Source organism: Aspergillus aculeatinus, assembly GCF_003184765.1.
Source record: "Aspergillus aculeatinus CBS 121060 unplaced genomic scaffold BO66scaffold_11, whole genome shotgun sequence".
Lineage (NCBI taxonomy): Eukaryota > Fungi > Ascomycota > Eurotiomycetes > Eurotiales > Aspergillaceae > Aspergillus > Aspergillus aculeatinus.
Genome location: NW_020291480.1, coordinates 92,624 through 118,337, shown reverse-complemented (window position 1 = coordinate 118,337; position 25,714 = coordinate 92,624). Strand labels below are relative to the sequence as shown.

Genomic DNA, 25,714 nt, shown 5'->3' with positions numbered 1-25,714 from the left:
CAGATCGGGGTGGTTGGAAGGAATGTCGAGTGGAATGTGTCGGTTGTTGGGTTGGGGGCTCCTCGAGTATGGGTCTGAGTCTAGGCCCATCGAAGGGGATATAGGCGGTGCGGTGAGTGGTATACTGTGTTTATTTGAAGAGGCGGTAGGAAATACTGATTAGACAGATAAACGGTGAGACCTAAGTTGAAAGAGAAAGTGTAAAATTCTTGGTTATCGAAAATAAACTCTGGGATATTAATACGTGATGCGATATACCAAGCATAGGCAAAACAAGAAACCTTCATTGCATCACTCATGCATGTCTATAGTCTATCATCATTGACCCATTAAATCGGCTCATCCCGGGGCTCGATCAACACCTCATTAACGGAAACATGTGCGGGCTGGCGCAGCGCATACACAATCGAATTGGCGATATCCTCCGGAGCCAGAACCTCCGCCCCCGACGGCTCGCCATACTTCTTAAGCGCTTCCGCGTCTGTACTCATCCCCAATAGATCCGTGGCAACGTTGCCAGGCTGCACACTTGTCACGCGCAGTCCCGTTCCGGCGGTCTCCAGACGCAAAGACTGCAGAGTAGCCTCCACGAAGAACTTGCTAGCGGAGTACACGCCCAGACCCGGGAACACCTTCCGGCCGGCATCAGAGGAAATGGCCACGATGTGTCCGGCGCCGCGGGACAGCATGCCCGGGACCGTAGCCGACAGGCAGTGCAGGAGACCCTTACAGTTCACATCCACCGTCCGCTCCCATTCATCCGTCTGCACATTGGCCATCATGGTGAAGTACATGACACCCGCACAGGAGACGAGGATGTCGATAGGGCCAAGTTCCTGGGTGGCATCATGGAACAAGGCGTCCACCTGTGCCTTGTTCGTGACGTCTGTCTTTTTAGCAATAATCTTGCCTCCGTGGGCTGCCAGCTGCTTCTGCAACGACTCGAGAGCTTCCACACGACGAGCGGCAAGAGCAACATGGCAACCTTCGCGTGCAAGAGCAGTAGCCACTGCTGCACCAATGCCGGATGACGCGCCGGTGACAACAGCCACACGGCCGCTAAGCGGACCTTTGACCAGCTGCGCAGTTCCGTTCAGCGCCTGTTGGCGCACAGGAGGCTTTGACAGCCATCCTCTGGCAAACCAGTGACGGGTGTAGGTCTCGAGCAGCGCCTTGTCAACCTTCGGCCGTTCCACGCATGTCCGGAACGGTCGGGTGGCCGCGTTATCCAGCACGACAATGTCCCGCAGAAATTCCACAGTCGGCATACCACTGCGGAGGATATCCACGGTGAACCCACCGTCACCACCCTTGACGTTACTGCGCTTCTCGTTCCACAGGGTAACCCATTCATCCCAGCCAAGAGGCTTTGTGGGGTAGCCCAGCTCGTTCAGAGCAGCGAACACATCGCGCGTGTCAACGGGCTTGGGGTCACCCAAATGGAAAATGGTCTGCTCAGCATGGGTCTGAGTGGCTAGATGGACGATGGCCTTGCTTACGAAGTCCACCGGAGTCATCTCCGCGCGCCAACCTTGAACTTCAGGGGCGTAGCCCAACTTGATCGATTCCACAATCAAAGCGGAGAGAAGATCCCATGCGTTGGCAGCACCGGTAGTACTATGTCCACTGATCGTGCCGGCACGGTGGACCTTCACGGGCAGACCGCGACGGCCGGCCTCGAGAACGAGCTGCTCCGCGACCCACTTAGTTTGTCCGTATCCATCGAGCAGCTTGGTCGGAACATCCTCCACATCCAACAACGTGTCCTCCGGCCAGCCTTTCTCGCCCGAGGCGGGCAGGACCCCGTTCGTGGAGACGTACTGCACTGTGGCGCCACTCTTGCTCGCCAACCGAAGAATCTCACGCGTACCACCAACGTTGGGCCCGCGCAGGGCGGCATAGGGGTACACGAGGTTGACGGTAGCCGCAGCATGCACAATCACCTCGACACGAGCAGCCAGCTCATCGAACGCCTTCGCTGAAAGACCGAACCGTGTGCGAGAAAGGTTTCCTGGCAAAATCTCTACACGCTCCATCACGGAATCGCGCCACAAGCCGAGATCAAGAAGGTTCCGGCGAATGCGTGCCACGCCCCCGGGCTGATCATCATTCGCAGGCTCGTTAAACCGCACCAGACAAATGATCTGGGCGGAGGTGCTTTCCAGCAGATCGTGGAGCAGAAAAGCGCCGAGGAAACCAGTCACACCCGTCAGAAGGACGGTGTTGGCTTTGTCAAGGGCGCAAATCGTGGCAGGGTTCGCAGGTCGGATGTCATCGTCGAGAGTAGCGTCCGCACGCAAAACAGCTGGAAGATCAGCTTGCACTGCGGCTGTGTGTCCATCGCGAATCGCACGGACGGTCTCCAAGTGGCCAGCCAGGGTTGTGGTCTCCGCCAGCCGAGCAATGGGGACCCGGAAGCCAAAGTGCCGGGACAGGCGTGAAGAAAGGTCAGCAAGCGACAAGGAGTGACCCCCTAGGTCGAAGAAGTCATCCGTAGCAGTAAGAAGAGTCTTGGATGTCTTGAGAGCTGCAGCCCAGCAGGCTGCGACCTGGTCCAGAGTGATCGGGTCTTGATCCGCCGCTTTGCCGTTACCGTTGGTGTGAACATCAGTCTTGGGGGGAGGCAAGCGCTTGAGGTCGACCTTGCCCGTCACATCATGAGTGGGGAGTTCCGGCAGTTCTACCCACAAAGCGGGAATCATATAGTGCGCAAGGGACTGCGCCAGGATGCGACGCGCCGCAGGGCTGTACCCGGCTTCGTTAACCTCAACCGTCGGCCGACCGGCAGCGTTCCTGTCTGGCACGATGTAGGCCACCAGCTGCCGTTCCAAACCCTCGCCATGAGCGACAACTGCACAGTGACCGACCGCGAGGTTTTTGACAATCTCGCTTTCGACCTTGGCCGGCACCACGGAATATCCTCGCAACTTGATCATCGATCCTACGCGACCGGTAATTTCGAGGAGTCCCGAGGGCAGCAGCCGGGCCAAATCACCGGTGCGGTAGAGGCGAGACCCGGGCTGTGTATCAAAGGGGTTGGGAGAGAACGCTTTGGCGGTGGTCTCGGGCAAATTGAGGTATCCACGGGCAAGCAGTGGGCCGGCCACGAAGAGCTCTCCACTGACTCCCGCATCGACCGGTTGGCCACTCTCGTCCAAAATGTAAATCTGCTTTGGATCTAGAGGCGGACCGACCGGGCAGTAGGTCGCTTCCTCATCAATGATCTCCCGAATATCCCCGCAGGCGATCTCATGCGTCTCGCATGCACTGTAGCAGTTAAGTAAGCGAGTCTGCGGGAGAGCCTTGATCGCGCGACGGGCCAGATCGGTCGTGACCACTTCACCATTTAGCCACAGCGTGCGGAGCTCGGGAAGACGTTCATCGATGTGGGGATGACGCTGCAGCACGGTCGCCAGCAACGTGGGCGTCATCAAGGTCTCTGTAATCTTTCTCGCTGCCAGCAGGTCGACCAATGCTGCAGGATCGTAGCTCGCGTCGTCCGGCACTGTCACCACGGTGGCTCCTCGCAATAGCGGCCGCAGGATCTCCCAGATGAAGAAGACATTGCAGGCCACACGGTCGCCGGGTTGCAGGTCCTGAACCCCGAACCGCAGATCATAGGAAAGCACTGGAGCTCGGTGAGGATTGGCAATACCCTTGGGCTTGCCTGTCGTCCCAGACGAGTAGGAGACGAATGCCAGTCGGTCCAAATCATCGTCGGCTGGCAGCGGAGCCGGCTCGGTCGCGTAACCATTTGCATGGGCGGCCGGCTCATCTAGGACAATCAAGGGCACCTTGCTCTTGATCTTGCCCACTTCCGCCCGGTGAGTGATCACGACAGCTGGGTTGCCGTCCTCGATCACGTCCGCCAGCAGCTCTGGCGGGTAGGCCAGCTCCAGGACGAGAAAGGCGCCCCCCGCCCGCAAGGCGGCCAAGCAGGCAATCACATAATGGGCACTTCTTGGCAACAGCACGCCCACCAGCGTATCTCGGCTCACTCCATATGTGCGTAGGCGGCGGGAGAGGCAGTCGACCTCGCGATCGAGCTCCGCGTATGTGAAAGTGGTCCTGTCATCCTCGAGGGCGACCGCGTCGGGGGTCGCTTTCACTTGGCGAGAGAATAGGGCCGACAGGTCTTTTGTGGTATCGAGGAAGGGCATGTTTTCGTTAAATTGAGAGAGAAGGTGGACGCATGAGAGGGAGGAGGGAGTCGGCGAGAGGAAAGGTGGAGCTCGGGGAGTATTCAAAGGGACTGGGCAGGCATGCGTTGTCAGCTTGATGCAGTGATAGGTAGGATTGCATTACACTGCAGACTCACCGGCAGATTGATGAAAGAATTGGAGGAGAGCTTTCTTCTCACCGAGCAGGACAGAAGGTGTTGTGTTGTTGATTAAGTAGTAGTGACAGAATGTTTAAAGAAAGAAAGAGAATTGAGAGCGGTGGAGGAGGGAGGAGGGAGGAGGGGAGGAAGGCCCCCGGGGGTGTTTGTGGGCAGAGAGTCGAGACATCGTGGCATAACCGGTTTGGGTTAGTCTTCCCAACATCATCCATATTCATGGATCCATCGATCGTATCTGCAAAACTGGGTATCCATGGCTCGCCAGTACCAGACTATCCAGTGAGCGGGTTGCTCCAGGACTTCGAGAGGTCTTCAACTCATGAGGGTGGATTTCATAAAGTTTCAGCCAGGTACTTATAACTTTAGTTACTGGGTATATTTAGGATGACGGTGGTATGGTAGCAAATGGCCGTAAATTGTCCCCTGTCGTGCATGCATCAGTGGCGGAAATGCCCCCCCTCCCCCCTCTTCGTTCTCACCGTGGACTTCACCACCCGACTGGGCACTGCACTACTCCTTCTCCCGTCCGAGTCTTCCCCCTCTTTTGCCGAGTCACCTGACCTCTAACTTACCCATGTCCTGGTCTCTCCGCATTGCTGGTTGTTGCTGGTTGGGGGCCAAGCGGTTCCACCCGACCTCCGTCTTATTATCGTCGGGTATCGATTGGTCGAAGGCGCTGACAGGTGGGGCCTCTGACATGTGATTGCGGGTCAACTGTTGGTCCGGGCTCGCAATCACATGCTTGCGGCGGTTTTTGTTGAGAGTCGACCTAAGCTGAGGAAGCCAAGCTTAGTAGGAAGCTGATGCTACAGCAATTGATTCTCCAGCTCCTCCAGGCTCACATGACTTCTTGCCTATATTGCTCACCGCCTTTGATTTTGTTGAGATTAAGATCAAGAAATGACGGTGCCATCATGGATCATGGATCATGATCCTGGATACTACTACCGTGGACACCTGGCTAGGCCCTGGAAGGAAAAGATAGTGGGGCGCTAGCTCTATCCCAGATCAGGAAGGTACCCTGAGATTTCCCATACAAAAACGACTGCCGGTGCAATCAGCCAAACGTGGCCTTCGCGCCTTCGCAGCCCACAAACCTAACAGCCTTCCCACACATTATCCAAATCATCAAAGCCCATGGGGTCTACGAGGCGTTGGCGAGAATCCAACAATAAATTCAGCAAGGCATCGTCACGCATCCTAAATTTAGCTACCGCTACGGATCTCATGATAGAAGAGGGTGTCACCGCCTTCAGATCATGTGACTGCGTCTACGGCGTGCTTGCCCGCCCGTAGACCGGATTCTGCCATTGGCAGCTTCCCTTACATTCGTCTACATGACAGAGGCATCTATTCATTACCTACCTAGGTACCTACTTCAGGCTGTCCGACATGAAACACCGAATCAGTTCACACTTTGCAGAGTCTTTCCTCCACAAAGATGCAAAAAGCGCCGCCTTACCGATAGATTATATACACCAGCTGAACGGCTATACCGGCCGCTCTTAAGGACTAGCGTGGGGCATGAGCGTCTTCCAGCCGCACCCCCTCATCTCCATCCATCAGCCACATAAAAGCTTGCAATCTCGAGCCAGATCACGCCAAGCGGAAGTATTGTACCAAGATCGGTATCACCACTGACTGATCACCCGCATGGAGAACCACGATTTTTTCAACGAGCACGAGGACAAGGTGGAGGGAATCCGGAGTTCGTCCAAAGATGGTGTTTCCACCCTTCCGATGATGGGTGCTGTCACAGGGGGTGAAATTGACCCCTTCAGAACATATCCCTCCACACTGCCCTCGGACATCGTCAGCAATTGCTTGCAGTATCGTATGTATACTGAATTACGGACCCCCCCGAAAGTCTACTCCCCACTGATTCTTGGCTGTAGGGTTGAGCATCATGACGCCTCGAATGATCCCGAGCTCAGGAGCCATGAACCCTTATCTGGATGCTTGGCTGCCCATCTCCCTGGAGAACCCAGCGCTGTTCAATGCGCTGCTGTTCTCAGCCGTCACACATAGGCTCACGCATTGCCTCGTGAATCAAAAGAACACACCTACCTCGATGGTCTTGGAGAACAAGCAGCTGTTAATGTTATGTCAGCAAGAGGCAGCGACGAGAGCGAACAAGGCGCTGCAGCACGCTGCGACTGCAGTAACAGACGCAAGTATCCTGGCCGTTCTCATGTTAACTGAGGCAGTGGATCATGCCTTTCAAGATCGAGATTGGACCGGCTCTTCGCCATTCAATTCGCCACTACAAGGTCTCCAATGGCTCAATATTCACGGGGCGCGTGTGCCGCACATGTCTCATCAGGCGGGCCTCTGCAAGCTAGTGGCCCTGAAGGGCGGGCTCCAAAGGATCAGGATTCCGGGAGCCTCCTTGGCGATTTTCTAGTAAGGTCCTAATGTGTTTCTTTGGTAGCAGCCTCGCTAATCTTGCACTTAGCCGGACCTTGGTGAACTCCACTTTGACCTTGAACAAGCCTCAGATTCCATTCTATTCCAACCGCGGGCATGACAATTCCGATTGGCGGTTCCATTTCAGTTCGTCTGGGGGATGGTGGGACCATGGGGTGCAGAAATTCCAAAATGCTGGACTACCATTTGCCCTCGCGTGCGTTTTGCAGGGTTTCGTCATGTACTGCAGCATGGTACATGCATATGTGAACGGTGACAATGCACCACACGACACCAGCTTGTTGTGTGACATCCGGAACCTAGTCCACTTCCATGTCATGTCGCTGCCCACAGGAGCGGAATGCGACGACAGAGAATGGTACCCCGGATATGAAGCCTGCAGACTTGGCCTGCTCATATTCAGCGTCGGTGTCATTTTCCCCATTCCTCCTGTCGGCTCGCCACTCCCCCGTCTCGCAGGGCTTCTACGCCGGGAGTTGAGCGAGGAACCTCTATTCGATCAATACACCCTCGACGCGGACAATGGGCTTCTCGTGTGGCTTCTTACGATCGGTGGCATAGCCGCGCAACACACCATCGAAAGATCGTGGTTCGCACAGAAGCTTGCGTCCGTCGTCAGTCTTACCTCGATCCCGAGCTGGCGTTCTCTCCGGGCGCTGCTTAAGGCCTTCCCTTGGTTGGATTGTGCATGCGATCATGCCGGGGAAAGGCTGTGGGAGGAGGCCCAACGATCCACCTCTCCGCCGTCCTTGACAGATGCGCCAGGTACTCATCGCTACACAACGAGGCTCCAGCCATGTCTCCATTGCCGCCGACGAAGGGTGAAATGTGACAAGCAGCAACCATGCCAGAACTGTGTCAAGCATAACCTTACTTGCAAATACACGACTTCGACACTCGAGGAACAGATTGATACTTCAACTACGGGGATGACGCATGCCTGCGGCGTGTGCCGCCAGCGGAAAGTCAGATGTGATGGAAAGAGACCTTGTAAAGGATGCCAGAAATTGCAAGTATCATGCTCAAGGTAAAGACGCTATGGGCCATCGCACAACTAGCTGAATACATATTGCTTGCTTTAGAGAATAGGGCTAAAGTCGGTTCGCTCGCAGTACTCCTTGAAGGAAGTCATCTCGATGCCGAACTATGTCCTGTTAGAACCTTGGCCCTGTTTCCAAGATCCGGGCAAAGGCAATCTGCTTACCTGCGAGGGTCGGACCACCGTGGGATCACCCCCGTCATAGCCGAACTGCTGCGCGAAAAGCACGTTCTCCCCAAATTCCCGACCGAGTCCACCAGGCAGGAGCTTCTCGAATGATTCAATGGTGTGCTGATCGTAGCCACCGTTCGGTACCCCCTGCGACTGGCACCAGATGTCAAGATACGCCTCCCATGACAGGAACTCTCCGACAGCCAAAAGGTTCAAACCGGGAAGTCCATCCACTACCGCTTTAACACACCGACCAAAGTCGTTTTGCACGTCTCCAAAGGGAACGGGAATGTCAGCCGGGCCAACCCCGGAGATTCGATAGGATCCCTCGGCTTGCTAGAGAAGAGCGTCAATAAACGTAACCTCACGAAGAACAAGTGATGACAAAACCTTTTTCGGTGTTGTCGGAAGACCCCATTGCCAAAGCAGATTGAAGTAGATCGGTGCCTGGATCTGCGAGAAGCGGTCTTTCAAGCCTGGCAGACTTCGGACATGTTCGACCACCACCGCTTTCGAGTCCATGTGGTAGACTCTGGGGAATTTTCCTTTGCTCCACTTATTGGCGGACGCCATGGAACTGAAGACAAATCGTTCCAATGTCGGAATCCGGGCGGCGGCCTCTGCCAGATTCTTTCCCTGCTGGACCTCTACTTCAAAGCAATATTCTGTGAGGTCCTGGTCTGGTCGTTTCTTCGTCATGCTCTCGGCGTCTTGGAAGATTGTCCAGAAGTCAGTCACGCCGAAGATGATGGTTGCATTCTGGAATGCTGCTTCCAGGCTGTCAGGGTAATTCAGGTCCCCGTAGACGATCTCGACGCCTCGCGCCTGTAACTCCATGGCTTTGGGGGAAGATGGGTTGCGGGTGACACCGCGGACCTTCCATCCTGGAAGCTGGAGGTATGTGCTTGCGACGGAGCCCCCCTGTAGATTGTAAGTAAGAAGCCCTGGATTCGTGGGAAGCACACTTGCCTGGACTCCCGTGACACCTGTGATGACAATCCAATTGGACATCTCAGCACTTCTTTTGGGCTTTTATGGCCGGGGATAATAGATCGTGGGTGTGCTGACAGGCGAATGATTCGTTATTCGTTATTGTGAGGTCAAGCAGCTTCTTATATCATTTTGGAATAACTTCGGTGTCGAATTACCTCGACCAGAGGCTCATGGGGCACTTCCAGCAACCCTTTCATTCTCTCGTGGTAGTATTGGTAATCAAGGAAAGCGTCCAAGAGCCTCAAATCCTTACGTCTGCATGAATTTACCACACCCAACTCTTCGTATTCACATTCTGCTGATGAAGCATGCATTGCCAACCTCCCCAAAGGTCGGGTCCAAGAATGTACGGTGATTGGCTCAGCGCGGCCCTCGCCGAGCTCGGCGAGACTAGTCCCTACTAGGTAAGCGACGCCGATGGCCGGGGCAGGGACCCTCCCGCCCCCACGGCCCCGATCTAATCTACATCTCCGTCAACGCTTCGGCTGCGGCTGAGGTAGATCTCACGAAACTTACTAATGCTCATGCCGCATGGATTTCCAAGCATCGGCTTGCTAAGCAGCAAGAATGCATCGTGCCAAAGACCTTGTGCGGCTCTAGTCGCAGGATGATAGCTATAAAGAGCAACGCGATATCCGGCCCAATGCCACTTTTCTCACCATCACATAACACAATCCACCTGTGCAGAACATCCCAAGTCTCCATCCCCATCAGTCCAGACTTTTCTCGAGCTCAAACTGCCTGAAAACCTCAAAATGTCTCTTCAAGCCTCCCTCCAAAGCGCCTACGCCGACTTCCAAAAGGCGGCCCCAGCCCCCGTCATCGACACCTTCAACTCCGGCGTGCAAGCCCTGCAAGACTCCTTCGACGCCAGCAAAGCCATCCAGCCCGGTCAGAAGCTCCCCGACTTTACCTTGAAAGACGCCACCGGCAATGAGGTCACCAGCGCCAGCCTCCAAGCCAAGGGCCCCCTCCTCCTCTCCTTCTACCGCGGGGAATGGTGCCCCTTCTGCAACCTCGAGCTGCGCGCTCTGCAATCCCGCCTGCCGGAATTCACTGCCGCGGGCGTCACTCTCGCGGCCGTCTCCCCGCACCTCCCGGACACCTCCCTGTCCGTGGCGGAGAAGCACGCCCTTGAATTCCCCGTGCTCTCGGACGTGGGGAACCAGCTCGCCCGGCAGCTGGGGATCGTGTGGAAGCAGCCCGAGGCGTTCGGCCCGATCCTGGCAGGCTTCGGGGTCGATTGGGAGAATAAGTACGGCGACCAGAGCTTGGAGGTGCCGATCCCGGCGACCGTGCTCGTGGGCGCGGACGGGCTGGTGCGCAATGTGTTCTTGGACCCGGATTACACGAAGCGGTTGGAGCCGGAGACCGCTCTGCAGTGGGTTCGCGCTCTTTAGGGATCTAATGTTATGGATTATTGGGTACATATCAGATGTCTCTAGCTCTTTAGAAGTGCCTTTGTTTGTGCCTAGCTCAATTTGATGGAAACTTGTCTCACGTTACTTCTTCTGACTGGTGTAGAATTTCTTGAGTGAATCTCCATATTCGATGCGTGAAATGCAGTGCCAACAGCCACTAGTGGCCCTATCATAGTTTGATTTCCATCGATATTGCACTCCTCTAGCCGTGGGTACGCGGCCATTATCGCCCTTATACTCCGCTCGCATGACTCAATCACGTAGTTCAGCCGTGAAGCATATTGTCGACATACTGGACGGTCTAACCATCGCAGCAACAATCACCGGTGCAACCTCGGGGAGTTGAATGTTGCATTAGACAATATCACCTGTCCATATGATCTCTTACTGTCTCGGAATCTGAGAACAACAATGTAACCCCGAGATTTTGACAATTCCATAGATAGATTGATTCTGCCACCGCAAACTCCAGGCCAGCCCAGTTTTCAGGCGCCGACCTGACTCAGTCGACGCTACCTACCTGCACATACCCGAGTCATATGAGACAAAGTCGGTAGAGTGGAGTGTCGGGTTCGCCGAAGGGTTCGTGTTCGATAGTCTAGATCGCTGACGGACACGGAGACGGCTTGTGCTTAATTGCTTTAGCTGCGCCGAGCTCGGCGAGCCCCGCGGAACCTACGCAGGAACATCGTCCACTCTGTATTTCGGATATCAGCCTCTTTTCAGATAGTCTAGCTGAAGAAATGCAGCTTGATGTCTTGGTTCACGAGGCTAAGCCGTGCAGAAAGGGCATAAGCTTACCAAGCCGATTGATGAGAGATTCAAGTGGAGCTTCGCAATACGACCGAGCCAATCGTGCCCTAATCAGGTTCCGAAAGGTCCAGCGGTATCTACTCGATTTTGAGACCTATACGAAGTATGCATGCTCTGACTCGAGCGCGCATCATGTCCGTGAGGCTGAAGAAAGGAGACTCCTACCACATTGGTCTTTCAAGCAGAGACACTCAGGTTGAGTGCATAGGCAGGGGCATCTGGAAACTACATAAAGTCTCTTCCGACGAGACCACTTCATCCTCTCATCACCCTCGACAAACCAATTCTCCTCACACCGCAACATTACATCTGCCTACCTGCATCTACCATCCTCGCTCTCTATCACAATGAAGTCCATCGCAGCCGCCGCCACTCTCCTCAGTCTCCTCCACGGAGCCACCGCCTCCATCACCTGGGGCACCATGTGCACCGGCACCGAGTTCACGGGCACCTGCACAAACTACCAGAGCACCAACGTGAACCAATGCAGTATGTTCTCACCCTTGCCCTGGCTCTCCCCGAGTCCGCCTTTTCTTAGCATGCTGACAGCCGAAAGTCTCCTTCGCCGGCAAGGACGCGAGCTGGAATGATAAAGTCCAGTCCGTCAGCGTGTGGGACGGCAATGTCTGCACCTTCTGGATGTAAGTGTTTACGATCACTGGGGGAAGGATGGCTATCGTGTACGACAGGACTGATCTCTCTCTCTCTCTAGCGATGTTGGCTGCAGTGGCTCCAGCAGCGGAGCGCTGGAGGGGGCGTTTGCCACCATTGGGCAGCCTAAGCAGTGGAGTTCGTTCGCCTGCAACTATGCCTAGGCGTGGTTTGTCGAGTCTGCAGGCCTGCTGTGCTTGTGGGTATAGAAGGAGTGGGGCGCCGAGGTGGGGGGAAGAAGGCTGTTAAGGGACCGCTTAGCGTATTCAACATAGGCGGGTTGGGTTCTCTACAGCCCACGCGGGGATGAATACTGATGGGAGGTGGCGAGAGCGTTATTTGTCGCATTGTACGTAAATGAAGAACCAACCGTAACGTTCTTGAACATGTCAGGTGAACTATGTTGCTCGGCTAGATTTGAAGACGAACGCCATGCAAGGTATAAGCTGATCTAGTCTAGCATTTAGTTTTATTCATATTATATGGAGGTTTGCTACAAGGCGATATAAGAGTCTTGATACCCGAAAGCAGTCACAATATGCTACACACGGTTGATGTACATAGTGATATCTCAGGGTAAAAGCAAATATGTAGTAGATGGGATGACGTGGCAGTGCCAGCGCCAAGGCCTGCCTAGAAAGAGCAAACAGTCCTTGGCTGGTAGAAATAAGTGATATCTCTTTCTGTTCAAAGATCATCCCTGACCAATCAGTTCTCAACGCTGCGTCTAAGCCACACCTGTTAGCTGCCTGATCTCATTTGTCAATTTAGTATCAAGCGTATCCGCCTGACCGAGTCAGGCCTCCAGCTGTTCCATCACACTGCGTACGCCAGCCTTATCCCCTCTTCGTGTATCATCTCCTTCCCCCATCATCCGCAAAACACCGAAACCCGACTCAAGATGACTACTATCCCCAGGCTGAAAGGCCTCACACTCTGGGGGGGCAGGAACGAAGTGGTGAGTCTCCCCCCGCCTGATCGCTCGAGTTCGGTCCCTCATCAGTGGACCGCGTTATACCTCGTTTCTCGCCCGCTCCCTGACAAGGTCTCTGCCTTCCAGTTCGATATTACCAGCCACGATCAGGAATATGGAAACCCCAAGAATGGGCTCTGGTCCTGGTTCGAAGTCTCGATTTTAGGCGCCTGGGCCGAAGAACCCGATCCCAACTTGTTCCACGACTTGAGTGGCCCGGCCTACGTCCGATCGAGTCCAGAGGAATTTGGCGAGTGGATTCAGGAGCAAGGGCTATACTTCAAGAATCTGCCCATGGGCCATGCCCAGTCGAGTGGAGATATCAGCACGACCCTGGTGAAGAATAATCTTCATTTTCAATGGCAGCAACAAGTCGTGACCTGGAAGCGAGGCGGGAATGAAGATGAGAAGAGCGCTGAGCACTTTCTGGACCTCATCGAGGAAGGCGATCGGCTGGTGATCTGGGCAAGAGTACGGGTATGCTCATGCAGTAGTCTTAAGCACCAGGAGAACTGCTAACGAATCATCCAAGTTTCCAGGGTAGAGAAATGCGGTCAAAGAAGCTCAAATAACGATATCGGCTCCGGTTCTGATGCCAGATCATGGGGAAGGTTGCGATGTGTGTATAAGAACTCTTGGGATGTGAAAAGTCAGAATTTAATGTGGGTGGACAGAAAACTAGGATTGCAACACCCACAAGTATCACGCCAAGGCCTCATGCTAAACGCAAAACTATTCAACAATTCATGAAGGAACAAGGGCTATCGGCCCTCGGAAATGCAGCAACGCAGACCAGGAATGCCTTTATCGCTTCTATGAATGCTGATAATAATTGGTGGGCTTGTATGGATCCAAAGAGCCGTAGATCCAGACACCAGAAGTCAGATATAGCCACCGAACGAATCCTCCGCAAGGAGGAAGAACTGTCGAGACTGCCGGATAATGACCCTGGAAGGGCAGGTGTCTTGAGAAGTATTGCATTTGAGTACGAGGCACGACAATCCGCCACAAGTCAAGAGGAGGAAGAAGATCTCAACAAAGCAATCGAATACTCCCAGTTGGCAGCCCAAGCTAAGCCAGAGAAGCTCGCGTATCGGATGTTCCTGATTATGAACCTGCAAATACGATATGGACGAGCCAAGCAAAGCACAGACCTCGACCTGATCATCACCGAAATCGAGTCAACCGGGGCTCTTGGAGGGCATAGTAATTTCGTCTTCTTATTGGGATTTGGTGCTTTCTATATCACGCGGTACGATGAGATCGGGAACACAGACGACTTGCAAAAGGCCCGGGATATCTTCAAAGAGGTTCGCCACATAGTCCCAAAGGAGGATTTCCTTGTTCAAATCATGACAAGTGGCTTGGAAGAGAAGCATATGGCGTACGTTCCTGCCGAGCTGGCGATAGGTGAAAAGTTTGACACTTCTATCAATAATGCGGAGCGAGCTATTGCCCTCGCGGAGGTCAATTCAACAATATATCTGCAGCTCCTTCATAACCTTCATGAACAATACTATCGACGATACCTTCAAACGGGGCATAGCAGGGACATAGATCTCGCAATCGCCAGGGCAGAAAAGTCCCTCTCGTTGGAGGTGTCAAAGAACGATTCGATAATAAGGTGGCACACGGCTACTTACTCCATGGCGAGGTGGCATCGTCAGGGACGACGCGAGGATTACGACAAGGCACAGGAGCTGACAAACACAGCGATAGATGCCGCGATCAGTGGTAGCGCCGAACAAATAGGATTCATCACACAAAGGGCGGTATGGATGGCAAGAGACGATCCAGACCGGACTGACCAGACACAGGCTCTGCGAGCCTCTATCGAGGAAGTAGAGAATATACGCGCTCATTCGTACGATGGTCTCAATCCACGCTACAAGAAACAGATTTTATGTGCGCTTGGTGGACTATATAAGGATCTCTATGGGTTGACCCACGATATCGCCGACCTTGACAAAGCAATCGACTCAATGGAGGCTTTCTTTGGTCTGAATGTTGACGATACGAGCTCAAATCGGTTGATAATGGGAAACCTGTGGCTCGCGAAGGCCTCTCGCACGAACGATACTACAGCCTACCGTCGTGGACTGCGGAGCTTCCAGCGATGCTATGAATCTGATCAAGCCCTGCCTATAGATCGTGTACGAGGTGCTTCGTGCGTCATGCATCACGCAATACATCACCTAAACTGGACAGCGGCTAGAAGACTCGCAGAAGAAATCATATTTCCGCTGATACCTCTTATCAGCAGCCGCGACCTGAAGCATGATGACAAGACTTACAATCTGCAGAGCCTGTCCGGTCTCGCTGGTCACACCTGCGTCGCATTACTTCGGAGTGGATCTCTGACAGAAGCACTTCTGAAAATTGAGAGAATCGTGCGGTAGCAGAGGCGGTTCATGATGCAACACTTAGAATCAGACGGCAGTATTATGACAGTCCAATGTCCTGGGCATTGTATACCCACAATGGGGCTTGAACCTGTGTTCAGAAAGATATTTGCTGGGCAGCATGTTGGAGCGTGATAATGCAGAGATAGATGGCTGTCATCAAGTGTCCATCCCGCGTATCTCGACCCTCATACCTGCTGTTATAGCCGCCAACCTCACGGTACCACTGCCTACCACTTGCCGTCGAGAAGCGATTGAAGGACAATGAGATCCGGACATCGCATCTAAAACATTGCTCTATCCTAATAAGTGTGTTTTGATGGCGGACATTTCCAAATAGACGGATTGACGCTGGCACATGAGGGTGTGGAGCTACTTCTTGCTCTTGCTTTCCTTCTTCCGTTTTCTTTACTGTCTCACCCATGTAACTCGGTCTCAAGGCTCACTAGGGTTTCCAAGTCTCTTGTCCTTCAACTCACTCGCTGCTCTAGAAACGATTCCTCAAACCCTAACATGTGACACTATCATTTTAACACCTTGCACAGGGCTGCTCGTGCAACACATGTTTGAGATGAGCCGGAAGTATTCTTCAAATTAAGAGATATAGGCCGATCATTATCGCCAAACCATCTTGAAGCCCCTCGTTCTTTTACTGTCACTTGAAGCGCGAGTGACTGGTAATTTTAGTACGGGGCCCAGACCTCTGTAACATCACGACTCCAACAAACAACTTGTCATCCGGCATTTTAAACCCCCACAGCCCGATCACCTCTCCCTTAGGTAAACTTCCTTCCCCTTTCTGCGCTTCTCCCGCTGTACGACGGTAATGCGATGTATACCTGCGTTGAAGAAAGTCGACATCCTCGTGATCTGTTCTCCCCGTCATAGAGGGCAGATTCCTCTTCGCGGACGGCGTGGAGATAACGGCGCGTCGGGTCTTTGTCTTGTCACTCCGTTTCATGCAGTCGAACTGATCCTCCATGTCAGTGTGGTTTCCATTTCCTCCTGGGTGAGAAATGGGCAAAGAGGAAAGAAACGCCACGCCAGGCCGCCGTATCACTAACAGTAACTTGCAGGAGGCCCGTCCAGTCCTTAATCAAGGACATCCGTTGGATATCTTCGTCCGGAGAAAGTCGCACAGAGCGAAGGGCCTGTCCAGCGGCCACATCGCCTATATCCTGAACAGCACCGGACTTATATGTGAACCTCAGGCCAGTGATGTAATTCTCCTTATTCAAGCCGTGATACCCAGTTATGGAGACCAGGCTATTCGTTCCATTACCTCCCGCCCAGAGTGCGCTTTGGGGAGTCGCCCAGGGCCGTTTCTCGAGGGTATGGCCCGGGTCCCAGAAAACCATCTTCTGACTCGGCGATTTGAGATTTTGGATTACTCGTGGAAAGTCCCACGCGCCGTTGAATACCCAGACAAGGCACGACTGTGAGGGATATACATTAACTTGAATGAAAACTACGAATTGCAAAGAAGCAGAGGCGAGAGAGCGCGCTTACCATTCCTTCGAGGTAGCTTTCTTCAAACCGTAAGATAGTATGCTCCTTGGCTGATGGCGGAGGTCCCTCCGGATACACCACAGTCTGAAGGGGAGTAGTTATCATGATGCGGACGACGCGGCCCATGAAGAACTCCTGGCACAAGGCCTTGCAACCGTTCGACAGCCATATCGTGATTCCTGTGATCGTCTCTCCGGGCTCAAGGGTGACCGACGCAGACTCAGAGATCCACTGACCGACGACTGAATGAGGAGACTCGAAGTACTCTAACCATAATCCGGAAACTTCATTGTCGAGCCGCGGGCGCTCGAGGTTTCCGCTCGAGAATCTTATACACTTGACCGATTTTAAGCTCGCAGATGTAAAGGCTCTACAACAATTGGAATTTTCTCTGATGATATATGAGCCTAGAGTGGAGGCTAGGCGTGCGGCAGTTGAAACGGGGTACGGCAAGGCCGCGTCTGTGACCCGCATTTCATACGGTGGCGGGGTTCTCTGACACTGTAATCCGAAAGCACAAAACGAGTTGTTTGATGCCTGAACATGTCTCAGTGGACAGCTTCGTCATTCCTTGGGTGTTGGGCTTACTTCAAGGGTGGCAATGAATCCAGTAATGCGCTGCCCGATGGGCGCTTGCATCGCCTCGAAAGTCATTTCCTCACTTTTGATGAGAGGATTCGAGCGAGAGTCATATGATCGCAGTGTTAGCCGGTAGTCCGACACTTCAGAGCGGCTGAGCTCATCCCACCCCGTTACGAGCTCCTTTCCAAGGTTTGTGCGCATCTGATTCACGTCAGTCTCAGTGGCATGCCGAACGAAGAGATGCGAGTACCCGAAGTAACAGGGTCCGGCTATCCTTGGTGGACTTCGCGACTGTGACACCTGTGACATACTCCCCACCGGGTCCATCAATCAATAAAGATACTTCCATCAAGCCCTGTCGACCGAAGTGGGTAGAGGTCCGGTCATCAAAATAGAAGGTGAATCCTACAATGGGTGCCGAGTCATTGAGGATATGGGTCACTATCCTTGTCAGTTGCGGAAGCTTCTCCCCGTTGGCACCCGCGAAATCAATATTCAGCATACGGTTGTACCCTTGCAATGCTGGCTGCATTTCAGGAACGAGAGATACGGCTTCTCTTGGATACGTGGGCGTCCACATTGGCTGGAGTGTGAAACTGTTGTCGTTTTCCGAAACGGTGTCACTGGCTTCGGTAAATCCCAAGGCGATCATTTTGAATGCCTTGGGTGCCACCAATCAGTAGACACATGGACGATGCGGCAGTTAAACTTACATCAAACTGAGCGACCAGTCGGATTCGTCGTGCTTTCGGAGCGCCGAAGTCCAGCTTTCCCAACGCGATATCGGCCCGGTCCGTCTCTTGATCTCGCACCCACTGCGGCGGACATGCACCGTGGTCGCTTCCTTCAACGAGCACTCTTAGATTGGTGATGCCTCGGGAACTGACTTCCAGTTCAAATCCTGTGACACAAACGGACGGGGCAATGTGAATTAGATGGCCGGCATTGGGTGGCGCAAATCCCAGAGCGATGTTGGAATACGCTTGAGTAGAAAGGTTCAGAAGTTCGAATTCCAGACCGGAGATGAAACACTGCAAGTTAAAGTCAATCACATAAACACGAATGGTCTTGACAGTGAAGTCGTCCAAAGGTAAAATGACAGTCCTGTCGTGGAGCCTCAGACTTCCTACAGAAAGTAGCCGGTGAGAGTCCTCCGACACTTGGGCGCTGAGCATTTTGCCGTGTGTCCCATTTTCAGGAGTTGTATTGGGGCTATGAGACAGACCTGCATCCTCGGTACAGATACCGCCACGAAGGTCGGTTCCATCCAAGAACTGAGAAAGCAGAGCCGCATTGATACCAGCAAGTCTCCATATTCGCCGCCGGTTTCTGGCCTGCGCAAAGCTGGAGCCGGAGGTATCGCTCAAAACATGCTTCAGCGTAAAGTAAGCGTCACGCCAGTTGAGATAACCCGTCGAGTCAGCGGGCCAAGCAAATCCCATCTCGCCATCTGCCAGAAACCTGGTGCGCCAGAAAGACTGAGGCAGCGATGACGGATCAGTCGCGGATGCGAGACTTCTTGACGCCAATCGCAAGTGCTGAATATCGGGTGAAGGGAGGAGAGACACAATCATAATTAGAACCTCGACTGAAAGTGGGGAGAATATATCATCGCGTGAAGACGGCCTCCGGGCTCTATGTGTGGATCGTTGAGGGCAGAATTGAGTGTCCGGGGTGGCACACGATAGAATCTCTGCCAGATTGCGGAACTGTGAAGGACAAGCCGAGAGATAATCAAGTCCTTGGTCGATCATATCGCAAAACATAACCCCCATCGGGTTTTGAAATTGGGCTGCGCCACCGAAGTCATGACCAGGACGAAGGTATCTTTGCTTACCCCATGTGGTACAAAACAGCATCTGGAAAAGAAGAGTGGAAAATTTGGTGAGGTCGGATCGGCCCTCCGGGACTCTCTGCAGTAGAATCTGCCAGCATAATTCATGCACGTCGAATGACCAGGTACCTGACGCTGGGTCGCGGAATCGGATGTACGACGACATCAGGCTGCCAACCCCGTCGTCGCTGAAACAGCAATCATGGTGCGAAGGGGCATGGATTCGACTGGAATGATTGACATATCCTACGCCGCTCACAGTGGCGAGTTGGGTGACTAGCCATTGATCATCTGATGTATCACCGTGAAGCTGAATCACACGGACCTGCCGGTACCATTCCAGATCGGTTGGCACGGTGCCAGGCATGACCGAGGTACGGGCAATTAGAATGCCACATATCGGACAGTAGTGATTTGGGATTGTTCGAGTCATAGAGTATTATGGATGGATGGATGGATGGATGGATGGATAAACGGATGAAGAGATGAAGAGATGAAGAAATGAAGAGATGGATGAGAGGAGGTGGAAACAAGGCACAAGGCAAGGCTGAGAGAAGTGCAGTGAGGTCATGTGATCCCCCTCACTTATATTAGCCTTATATGTATCGAAGGTCAGAGATGGTGGCCCTAACTTGCGTCTGAATCATTATCACGCATACAAGGGCTTAAAAATAGCTTGAATTAGCGCGCGCAAAGATACCTTTCTGCGCCCACCATCCCAACCATTGGGTGCAGTTGTTCGTGGCTGCATGTGCGCCAAACTGGAAGCAGATGTGCACGCCCCATGGCAAGGATAAAGGTCAAGCCTCCCCCGTGGTCGCTCCAGCATTCTGACTCTTGCTGTTCAATGCATGTTTCCATAAAAAGAAACCATCATACCATACCATTTCAGCCATGGCGGACATACCACCAGCAGGGGCCCCATTCCCCGGGAACCTCGGTATTTACAGTGCTCCGACCGCAATAAAACCCAGTTTCTGGCGAAGCCCCAGCCTTTGTTCTCTGGAACGCGCTCTGCGCAACCTATTTTCCTCCAGGCGAGGGATTCAAGATGGCCGTCGGCCGACCAGCAATGCGAACCTCTCCCGCAGATTCCTAGCAGCCACGGCTATCGGTACCAAGGTGAAGTTCTGGAAATACGACGCGCCAGACTTGCAGCTGGAGTCGGATGTCCCGACATTGGCTCCGAATTCGGAGGTGCTGGACCTCTCCCAAGCTCGTGGTCAAAACGAAGCCATTCAGATGTTGGCCTATGTGCGCAACGAAGGTTTCGACTGGACGGAGTCAGGCAAAGATGGAACTCACCGAAAGCACCACGCACGTGTGCAGTGGAAGAAAGGGATCAGTCCCGCTATGCAACGCACATCGATCCAGTAACCACGTCTGTTGTATTTCTGCGTTCACTTCCTGCTTTATTCATGTCTCCTGTCTTTGAAGCTTAATGCAAACTCTGATAAAACAATCAAACTGATGGCTCAATTCTGCGGTTAAAGAAAAGGATGCCCCGCCAGTTCGCCTGCCAGTCGTCGGTAATTATGATTCCAGAGAAGCATTTTCCCGACGAGATCCAGAAACGCCTCTCTCTCCTCTCCTTGGAGGAAGGAAACCGTATCGCCGAGACGCCGGTCGGGAATCAGATCTTCGTAGAGAAAGCGACCTAAATGTCCATTGATCACGAGTCAGATAATACTCTGTTTTGCCAAGCTGACAAATCCAAGAATCCTACCATCATTGTCAAAGAACGGCCCACAAAAGTACTCTTCCGCGTTCTCGCATACTCTGCCGTCTTCTCGTCGGACAGGTCCTGGTAACGAAAACTCGCGCATGGATTGATACCTCTGCAGGATTTCGGGAGGCGGGGGACCAAGTAAGGCTATCATTTGCGCGATGTGCAGTTTTGCATCATAGCGGCCGTGTTGGTCGTGGATATGCTGAAACAGCTCCCTACCTTCGACAAGATCCCACAACTGGATCTGATATTAGTAAAAGCAACGGTAAAAATTTCCTCGGGGAGTAGCGAGATGTACCAGAACACCTAGATTCCAAATATCGGCAGGCATTTGCCATCCAATACCCAGGATCACCTCGGGCGCTCGGTAGTGGTCCGGCTGGATTGGCCAGATGCCCCAGTCGTCGTCTTCCTCCAGTCGGGTGGCCAGGCCAAAGTCGACAAGCTGGGGGGATACTCCTGAGGCTTTTGAGTGGGCCGAAATCGTTACGGGATTGGTATACTGGTCGTCCTGTCGAGTCAATCTTGGACGCCATTGGCCTTGCAAGCTGAGACTTATGAAATCAGCGAGCACGGTCGATTCTCGAAGGAGACCATGATGTTCTCAAGCTTTAGATCTGGACGGCATGGCTCAGTATCACCTATGGAAAGACAAGGACCAATGTAACCTACCTGTATGGACTACCCTGCATTCTTGGTGGAGATAATCAAGCCCCATGAGCAGGGTACGGATGTAAGTTTTGATAAGGGGCAGTGGCATCCTCCCATCAACGAAGTGCTGCTGATACCTCGAAAGGGGCTCCCTCAGCGGCGGGTACACAAGACACGAGTGAGATCCTTCCGGGCCTTGGACCTCGAAGGAGTTGAGCAATGTGCGGATTAGTGAGCGGCCGCGATGTGAGGGGTCTGCGGTGGAAATATGCTCTTCAACCTCGCGCTCATGACCGGCATCGTGCGCATTGTTATTGGCGATCTTCAGTGCCACGATGGTCTCCGGCTCTTCGATATGGCTGTATGCTTTGTTAGAGACCGAGAGGGCTTCGAATCAAACGGAAATCAGTCAAGGCCTGCTACCGTTGTAGATCACGCGCGAGCCATACGGTTGAAGACACGCCCCAGCCGACTTTGACTACAATGTGGTAGCGATCAGCGAGTACTTCCCCAGGCTTAGCTGGGTAGAAGCACTTCGAATTGTAGAATGGCGAGATCTCTTCATCAACCAATATGCCCGGCGGTAAAGGTGGCCCGTGAGAAGGTATAGAGAACGGTCTCTTGCGCAGGAAGGGAGAGAAGCGAGGAAGAGACAATCTCAAAGAGCTCATGACAAAGAAGTTTCATGTGATGTGGATAGTTGTGGAAGGCGAGAAGCTCCAGGCGCTTAAGCAAGGCTGGTACCCGTGATCACGTGTGATACGGTCACATGACAGGTGCATCTCTTCTGGCGTTGCGGCCAGGGAACATTGAGCTTCCTGTTCTTCCTCCTTTACATGGGAGGCCTCCCTTCACAGCGGTTATGAAGATTCTTGCGGCGTAAATTCCAGCGTTAGGAGGTAAAAGAGGAGAAAGGCTGACCGTTGCAATCGCGACAAATCAGTCTACGGCACCCAAGTGGAGCAAACTACGTTCCCTCCTCCAAAATATGTCGCAACAAAAAACCCCAAGCCCGTTGTGATGGTGCACTATACTCAGTTTCGTACACCAGGTGTTGAAGCGGAAAACCCGAAGATGATAAGGTCGATGCCGCGATCAGGCCTCGGAATAGATAAGCGGGTGTGGCACTAAACCATGTTGGGAATACTGCCGCCCCGGTCGGAACGGGCCTATCTTTTGCAACTAAGAGAGTACTCCGCTAGTACTAACGTTATTACTCACTGTTTAAGTTATTCAGTTGGTTCATTGATCTTGAAGTCAGCTAATGATTAGGGCCAGCGCTAACGGGAGAATGTACAAGGCTTCAGTATATATAGATGTACATAAAGATAATAGCAGCAACTTGATGAATGGTCGCTGAGCAGATTGCAATCCCGGTGAGGATCAAGATATATCAGGGAGTAAATCATAGACCTGAATTCGCCTGCAGAAATCTGTACTGCACCACGGTCCTACGAGCGTCATGTGTAGATATCATAATGACATCAGAATTTACTGATTTATTTTCTACAATCAAAGCCCAGTGGAATTTTTTCATGTATTCTAGCCGAAGGATTGTCGACGTACGCCCAAGCGAAGGGCAGGTCGGTCCTACCCGGGACTTGCCACAACGGATGCTTCCGACCGGGTAGCCCCGAGTCCAATATCCCCCGTTCTTTCCTAGCCCCTCTTTCCTCGCCCCTAATCAAAGGGTTCTTTGTGTCAACTACTATGTACTGTACGAAGGAGGGAACTTTAGATGCGGGTTTCGAGCTACCACGCGTCATGGCTCGAAGAAATCCATAAAAGACCTAAAATCTACATCTAGGCTGCACCAAGTGGCCATAGACTGGGGGGTATCATATCGCCTGAGGCGCAAGCCGATCTCCAGAAAGCCTGCACAGCGATCGGGTTGCCCGAGACTGTCGATTGCGAATTGCCTCGCTGAAAATTGATGAAGCTCCCATGCCCGGATGTATACCACGGTCAATGGGAGGTCTAGGCCCGCCGGTGGTTCCGACCACAACCAGTCCCACTCAAATTCAATTACCCGGTCGCAAGTCTGGTTCCGACTCAGCAAACGAGACCTGGCTGGGTGATGTTGCTCCGGCGGCTGGTGTGCTGCTGGTTTCGAGATGGCTGCTTGCTATTCTCGATAGTGTCGAACGTCTGTATGCCCTGCCTGGAGTGGCATGAGAAGGGAGGCTGGAGTGAGCGCCAGTCCCTTTGGCCGTAGAATGACCTCATTCTCGCGCTGGACGCCTTACAAAGTATGGTCTTCCGCAACTAGTCCTTGGCGATGCGCTTTGCATCCGTGAGACAAGCCTCAAATGCAGCCTAGGAGCTCCGTCCAGCATTGGCATTCCCGCTCTCGATCACCGTCACCGTCTCCTGGATGATCACCTGCCCCTTGCCGGCCGCGCGACCGGCATGCTTCGCGTTCTGCGGCGACAGCAGGTCCTCCGAGGAGCTGTCGTTCCCCGTGCGTGGCCCACCCAGCGAGGTCGACTCCGGGGTGGCGATCGCCCCCTTGCCCGTCTGCACGTCGACGTGATACGACCCCGCCTCGGCCGCTGCCTGGCCCAGGCTATTCAACTCCACATGCCCCTCCCAGGTGCGGCCGTAGCCGCGGTGGAACCGACTGGACCGCTTGTTGGAGGAGGTGGCGCCGCCGGAGGAGGAGGCCTTGAGGTGGTTGAAGTAGGAGCCGAAGAGCGACTTCAGGGCGGGGATGGAGAGGGCAATCAGCGTGCTTCCGATCTCGGAGGTCTCGACCGCCAGCATCGGATCGTACGCCCAGCTGCCGTCCGACGACCATTGGCCCACCGCCACCAGGTAGATGCGCGCGCAGGAGATGGCAAGGACTCTGCCGGAATGGTCTGGTCAGCTTGGGAATGGGGAACAAAAAAAGTCATTGTTAGGCAGGGGACTCACAGAACACCCGGGAACATGATCAGTGACAGCTGGAATTTCCGTTGCCGCGAGACATGCAGCATGTAGATCAACATGGACGGCAGAACCAACATGATCAGATCGCAGACTAAGGATAGCCCCGAATTGACCGAGTAGACGTCGCCCCAGCTCAGACATTTGAACTTGCTCGCCCCGGCTTGCCATTCATACGGCCAGAGCCCGGTGACCGGTAAGCAGTGGAAGAGCAGCAGGAAGAACTGGGTGAGGAAGGCGAGCACGAGGAAGATGGAGGCAAGCTTGATGGCCAGGGACAGTTTGTCGTGTCGCGCCGCCAACCGATGGTAGAAGGCCAGACCGGACAGGCGGCAGATGAACAGTGCGGTCGTGTACAGGATGTGCATGACGAAGTCCAGGACCTCTGTCTCCTTGACCTTGGACAAGGAGAGGACGTACTCGATGTACTCGATATGACGGCCGCTGCCCAGATCAATGAGGACCATGGACAGCACGACCACGGTGATGTACAGCAGCTGCGAGCCGTTAGTCCGAGTGGGCTTTCCCTACCGGTAACCGCAGAGAGAATTACCAGAGTGAAGACGGCCAGGGAGTCGTCCATGCCAAATCGCTTCAGAAAGAAGATGCGGGCGTAGCATCTCGCGATGACCACGAGCGTGGTCAAGGCGCAGACGAAGATGATGGCGATCTTGGCCGGGCGATCGCGCGACTGGGCGAGGTATTCCAGGCTGATCCCCGCGGGGATGCGACCCGCAGCATCGGCCGCTTCAATGGCAGCTGGGATGTTGGCCATGTTGCTGCAGGCAGGCTTGCCAGGGACCACCGGAGTTACGGGGATGGAGTCGTTTTTTGAGTCAGGATGGGGACGGGAGAGAGAAAAGACGAAGCGAAGAAGTAATGGGCAGACTGGGCCAGATCTTGCATGCTCCGACGAACCAGAATTTCGGGGAGATGAGCACCTTGCGTTGTTCTCCCTGAACTAGGAGAAATGCGGATGCGAACCATGGTCTGATGGACGAGTCCACCCGGAAGGCGAACTAGGCAGTCTAGTCCAGTTTGTTTTGCATGCTGGGAACGATAAAAGTGCATTAGCCTAGGGCTATAGGCTAGGCGAGCAGCACACTATGTGTTAGTGCTGGTTAGTTCTCTCACTAGCCGATCCTGCCATGTGGGAAAACAGCCGACCGAACCATCCGACCAGGTTCGTGGGTTCTTCACAGTCTTGGTGGTTGTTATTCACAATGAAAAAAATCTCTTCTCGCGGTCGCATGAT

The 25,714-nt window shown here is 53.6% G+C and overlaps 11 protein-coding genes across 11 annotated transcripts; 6 read left to right on the top strand and 5 right to left on the bottom strand.

Moving 5' to 3' along the window:
* Positions 1-208: 208 nt before the first annotated feature.
* BO66DRAFT_418700 (non-ribosomal peptide synthetase) lies at positions 209-4,654 on the bottom strand. Its single transcript, XM_025649760.1, has 2 exons — positions 4,319-4,654; positions 209-4,252 (listed from the first exon to the last, which is right to left on the bottom strand). Exon 2 carries the CDS (start codon positions 4,158-4,160, stop codon positions 330-332), a length of 3,831 nt encoding a protein of 1,276 aa, XP_025506321.1. The 5' UTR covers positions 4,161-4,252; positions 4,319-4,654; the 3' UTR covers positions 209-329.
* A 1,428-nt stretch (positions 4,655-6,082) lies between these two features.
* On the top strand, positions 6,083-7,797 carry BO66DRAFT_317485 (uncharacterized protein; the record flags this gene model as incomplete). Its single annotated transcript, XM_025643561.1, has 3 exons — positions 6,083-6,173; positions 6,235-6,742; positions 6,795-7,797. The coding sequence occupies 3 exons, from the start codon at positions 6,083-6,085 to the stop codon at positions 7,795-7,797; spliced, it is 1,602 nt and encodes a 533-aa protein (XP_025506320.1).
* Positions 7,798-7,844: 47 nt separating this feature from the next.
* BO66DRAFT_317351 (putative NAD dependent epimerase/dehydratase) lies at positions 7,845-8,987 on the bottom strand (the record flags this gene model as incomplete). The annotated part of the gene is made up of 4 exons (XM_025643554.1): positions 7,845-7,910; positions 7,971-8,312; positions 8,367-8,897; positions 8,940-8,987. The coding sequence occupies 4 exons, from the start codon at positions 8,985-8,987 to the stop codon at positions 7,845-7,847; spliced, it is 987 nt and encodes a 328-aa protein (XP_025506319.1).
* Positions 8,988-9,724: 737 nt separating this feature from the next.
* On the top strand, positions 9,725-10,369 carry BO66DRAFT_317202 (peroxiredoxin-like family protein; the record flags this gene model as incomplete). The annotated part of the gene is made up of 1 exon (XM_025643548.1): positions 9,725-10,369. The coding sequence occupies one exon, from the start codon at positions 9,725-9,727 to the stop codon at positions 10,367-10,369; it is 645 nt and encodes a 214-aa protein (XP_025506318.1).
* Positions 10,370-11,483: 1,114 nt separating this feature from the next.
* On the top strand, positions 11,484-12,117 carry BO66DRAFT_24550 (uncharacterized protein). The gene is made up of 3 exons (XM_025642903.1): positions 11,484-11,692; positions 11,760-11,844; positions 11,916-12,117. The coding sequence occupies exons 1-3, from the start codon at positions 11,551-11,553 to the stop codon at positions 12,016-12,018; spliced, it is 330 nt and encodes a 109-aa protein (XP_025506317.1). The 5' UTR covers positions 11,484-11,550; the 3' UTR covers positions 12,019-12,117.
* Positions 12,118-12,755: 638 nt separating this feature from the next.
* Positions 12,756-13,371, top strand: BO66DRAFT_436161 (uncharacterized protein; the record flags this gene model as incomplete). Its single annotated transcript, XM_025650904.1, has 2 exons — positions 12,756-13,304; positions 13,360-13,371. 2 exons carry the CDS (start codon positions 12,756-12,758, stop codon positions 13,369-13,371), a joined length of 561 nt encoding a protein of 186 aa, XP_025506316.1.
* Positions 13,267-15,276, top strand: BO66DRAFT_24544 (uncharacterized protein). Its single transcript, XM_025642902.1, has 3 exons — positions 13,267-13,304; positions 13,367-13,446; positions 13,502-15,276. Exons 2-3 carry the CDS (start codon positions 13,420-13,422, stop codon positions 15,224-15,226), a joined length of 1,752 nt encoding a protein of 583 aa, XP_025506315.1. The 5' UTR covers positions 13,267-13,304; positions 13,367-13,419; the 3' UTR covers positions 15,227-15,276.
* A 345-nt stretch (positions 15,277-15,621) lies between these two features.
* On the bottom strand, positions 15,622-19,587 carry BO66DRAFT_369036 (uncharacterized protein; the record flags this gene model as incomplete). The annotated part of the gene is made up of 6 exons (XM_025645358.1): positions 15,622-16,199; positions 16,294-16,665; positions 16,739-17,275; positions 17,327-17,521; positions 17,571-17,842; positions 18,030-19,587. The coding sequence occupies 6 exons, from the start codon at positions 19,585-19,587 to the stop codon at positions 15,885-15,887; spliced, it is 3,249 nt and encodes a 1,082-aa protein (XP_025506314.1). The 3' UTR covers positions 15,622-15,884.
* Positions 19,588-19,818: 231 nt separating this feature from the next.
* On the top strand, positions 19,819-20,730 carry BO66DRAFT_389819 (uncharacterized protein). Its single transcript, XM_025646871.1, has one exon. The coding sequence runs from the start codon at positions 20,049-20,051 to the stop codon at positions 20,529-20,531; it is 483 nt and encodes a 160-aa protein (XP_025506313.1). The 5' UTR covers positions 19,819-20,048; the 3' UTR covers positions 20,532-20,730.
* Positions 20,642-22,205, bottom strand: BO66DRAFT_436157 (kinase domain protein; the record flags this gene model as incomplete). The annotated part of the gene is made up of 6 exons (XM_025650903.1): positions 20,642-20,811; positions 20,881-21,121; positions 21,182-21,407; positions 21,458-21,500; positions 21,556-21,893; positions 21,958-22,205. 6 exons carry the CDS (start codon positions 22,203-22,205, stop codon positions 20,642-20,644), a joined length of 1,266 nt encoding a protein of 421 aa, XP_025506312.1.
* A 1,645-nt stretch (positions 22,206-23,850) lies between these two features.
* On the bottom strand, positions 23,851-25,234 carry BO66DRAFT_369034 (uncharacterized protein; the record flags this gene model as incomplete). Its single annotated transcript, XM_025645357.1, is given in 3 exon segments — positions 23,851-24,379; positions 24,448-24,980; positions 24,998-25,234. 3 exon segments carry the CDS (start codon positions 25,232-25,234, stop codon positions 23,851-23,853), a joined length of 1,299 nt encoding a protein of 432 aa, XP_025506311.1.
* Between the last annotated feature and the right edge of the window lie 480 nt (positions 25,235-25,714).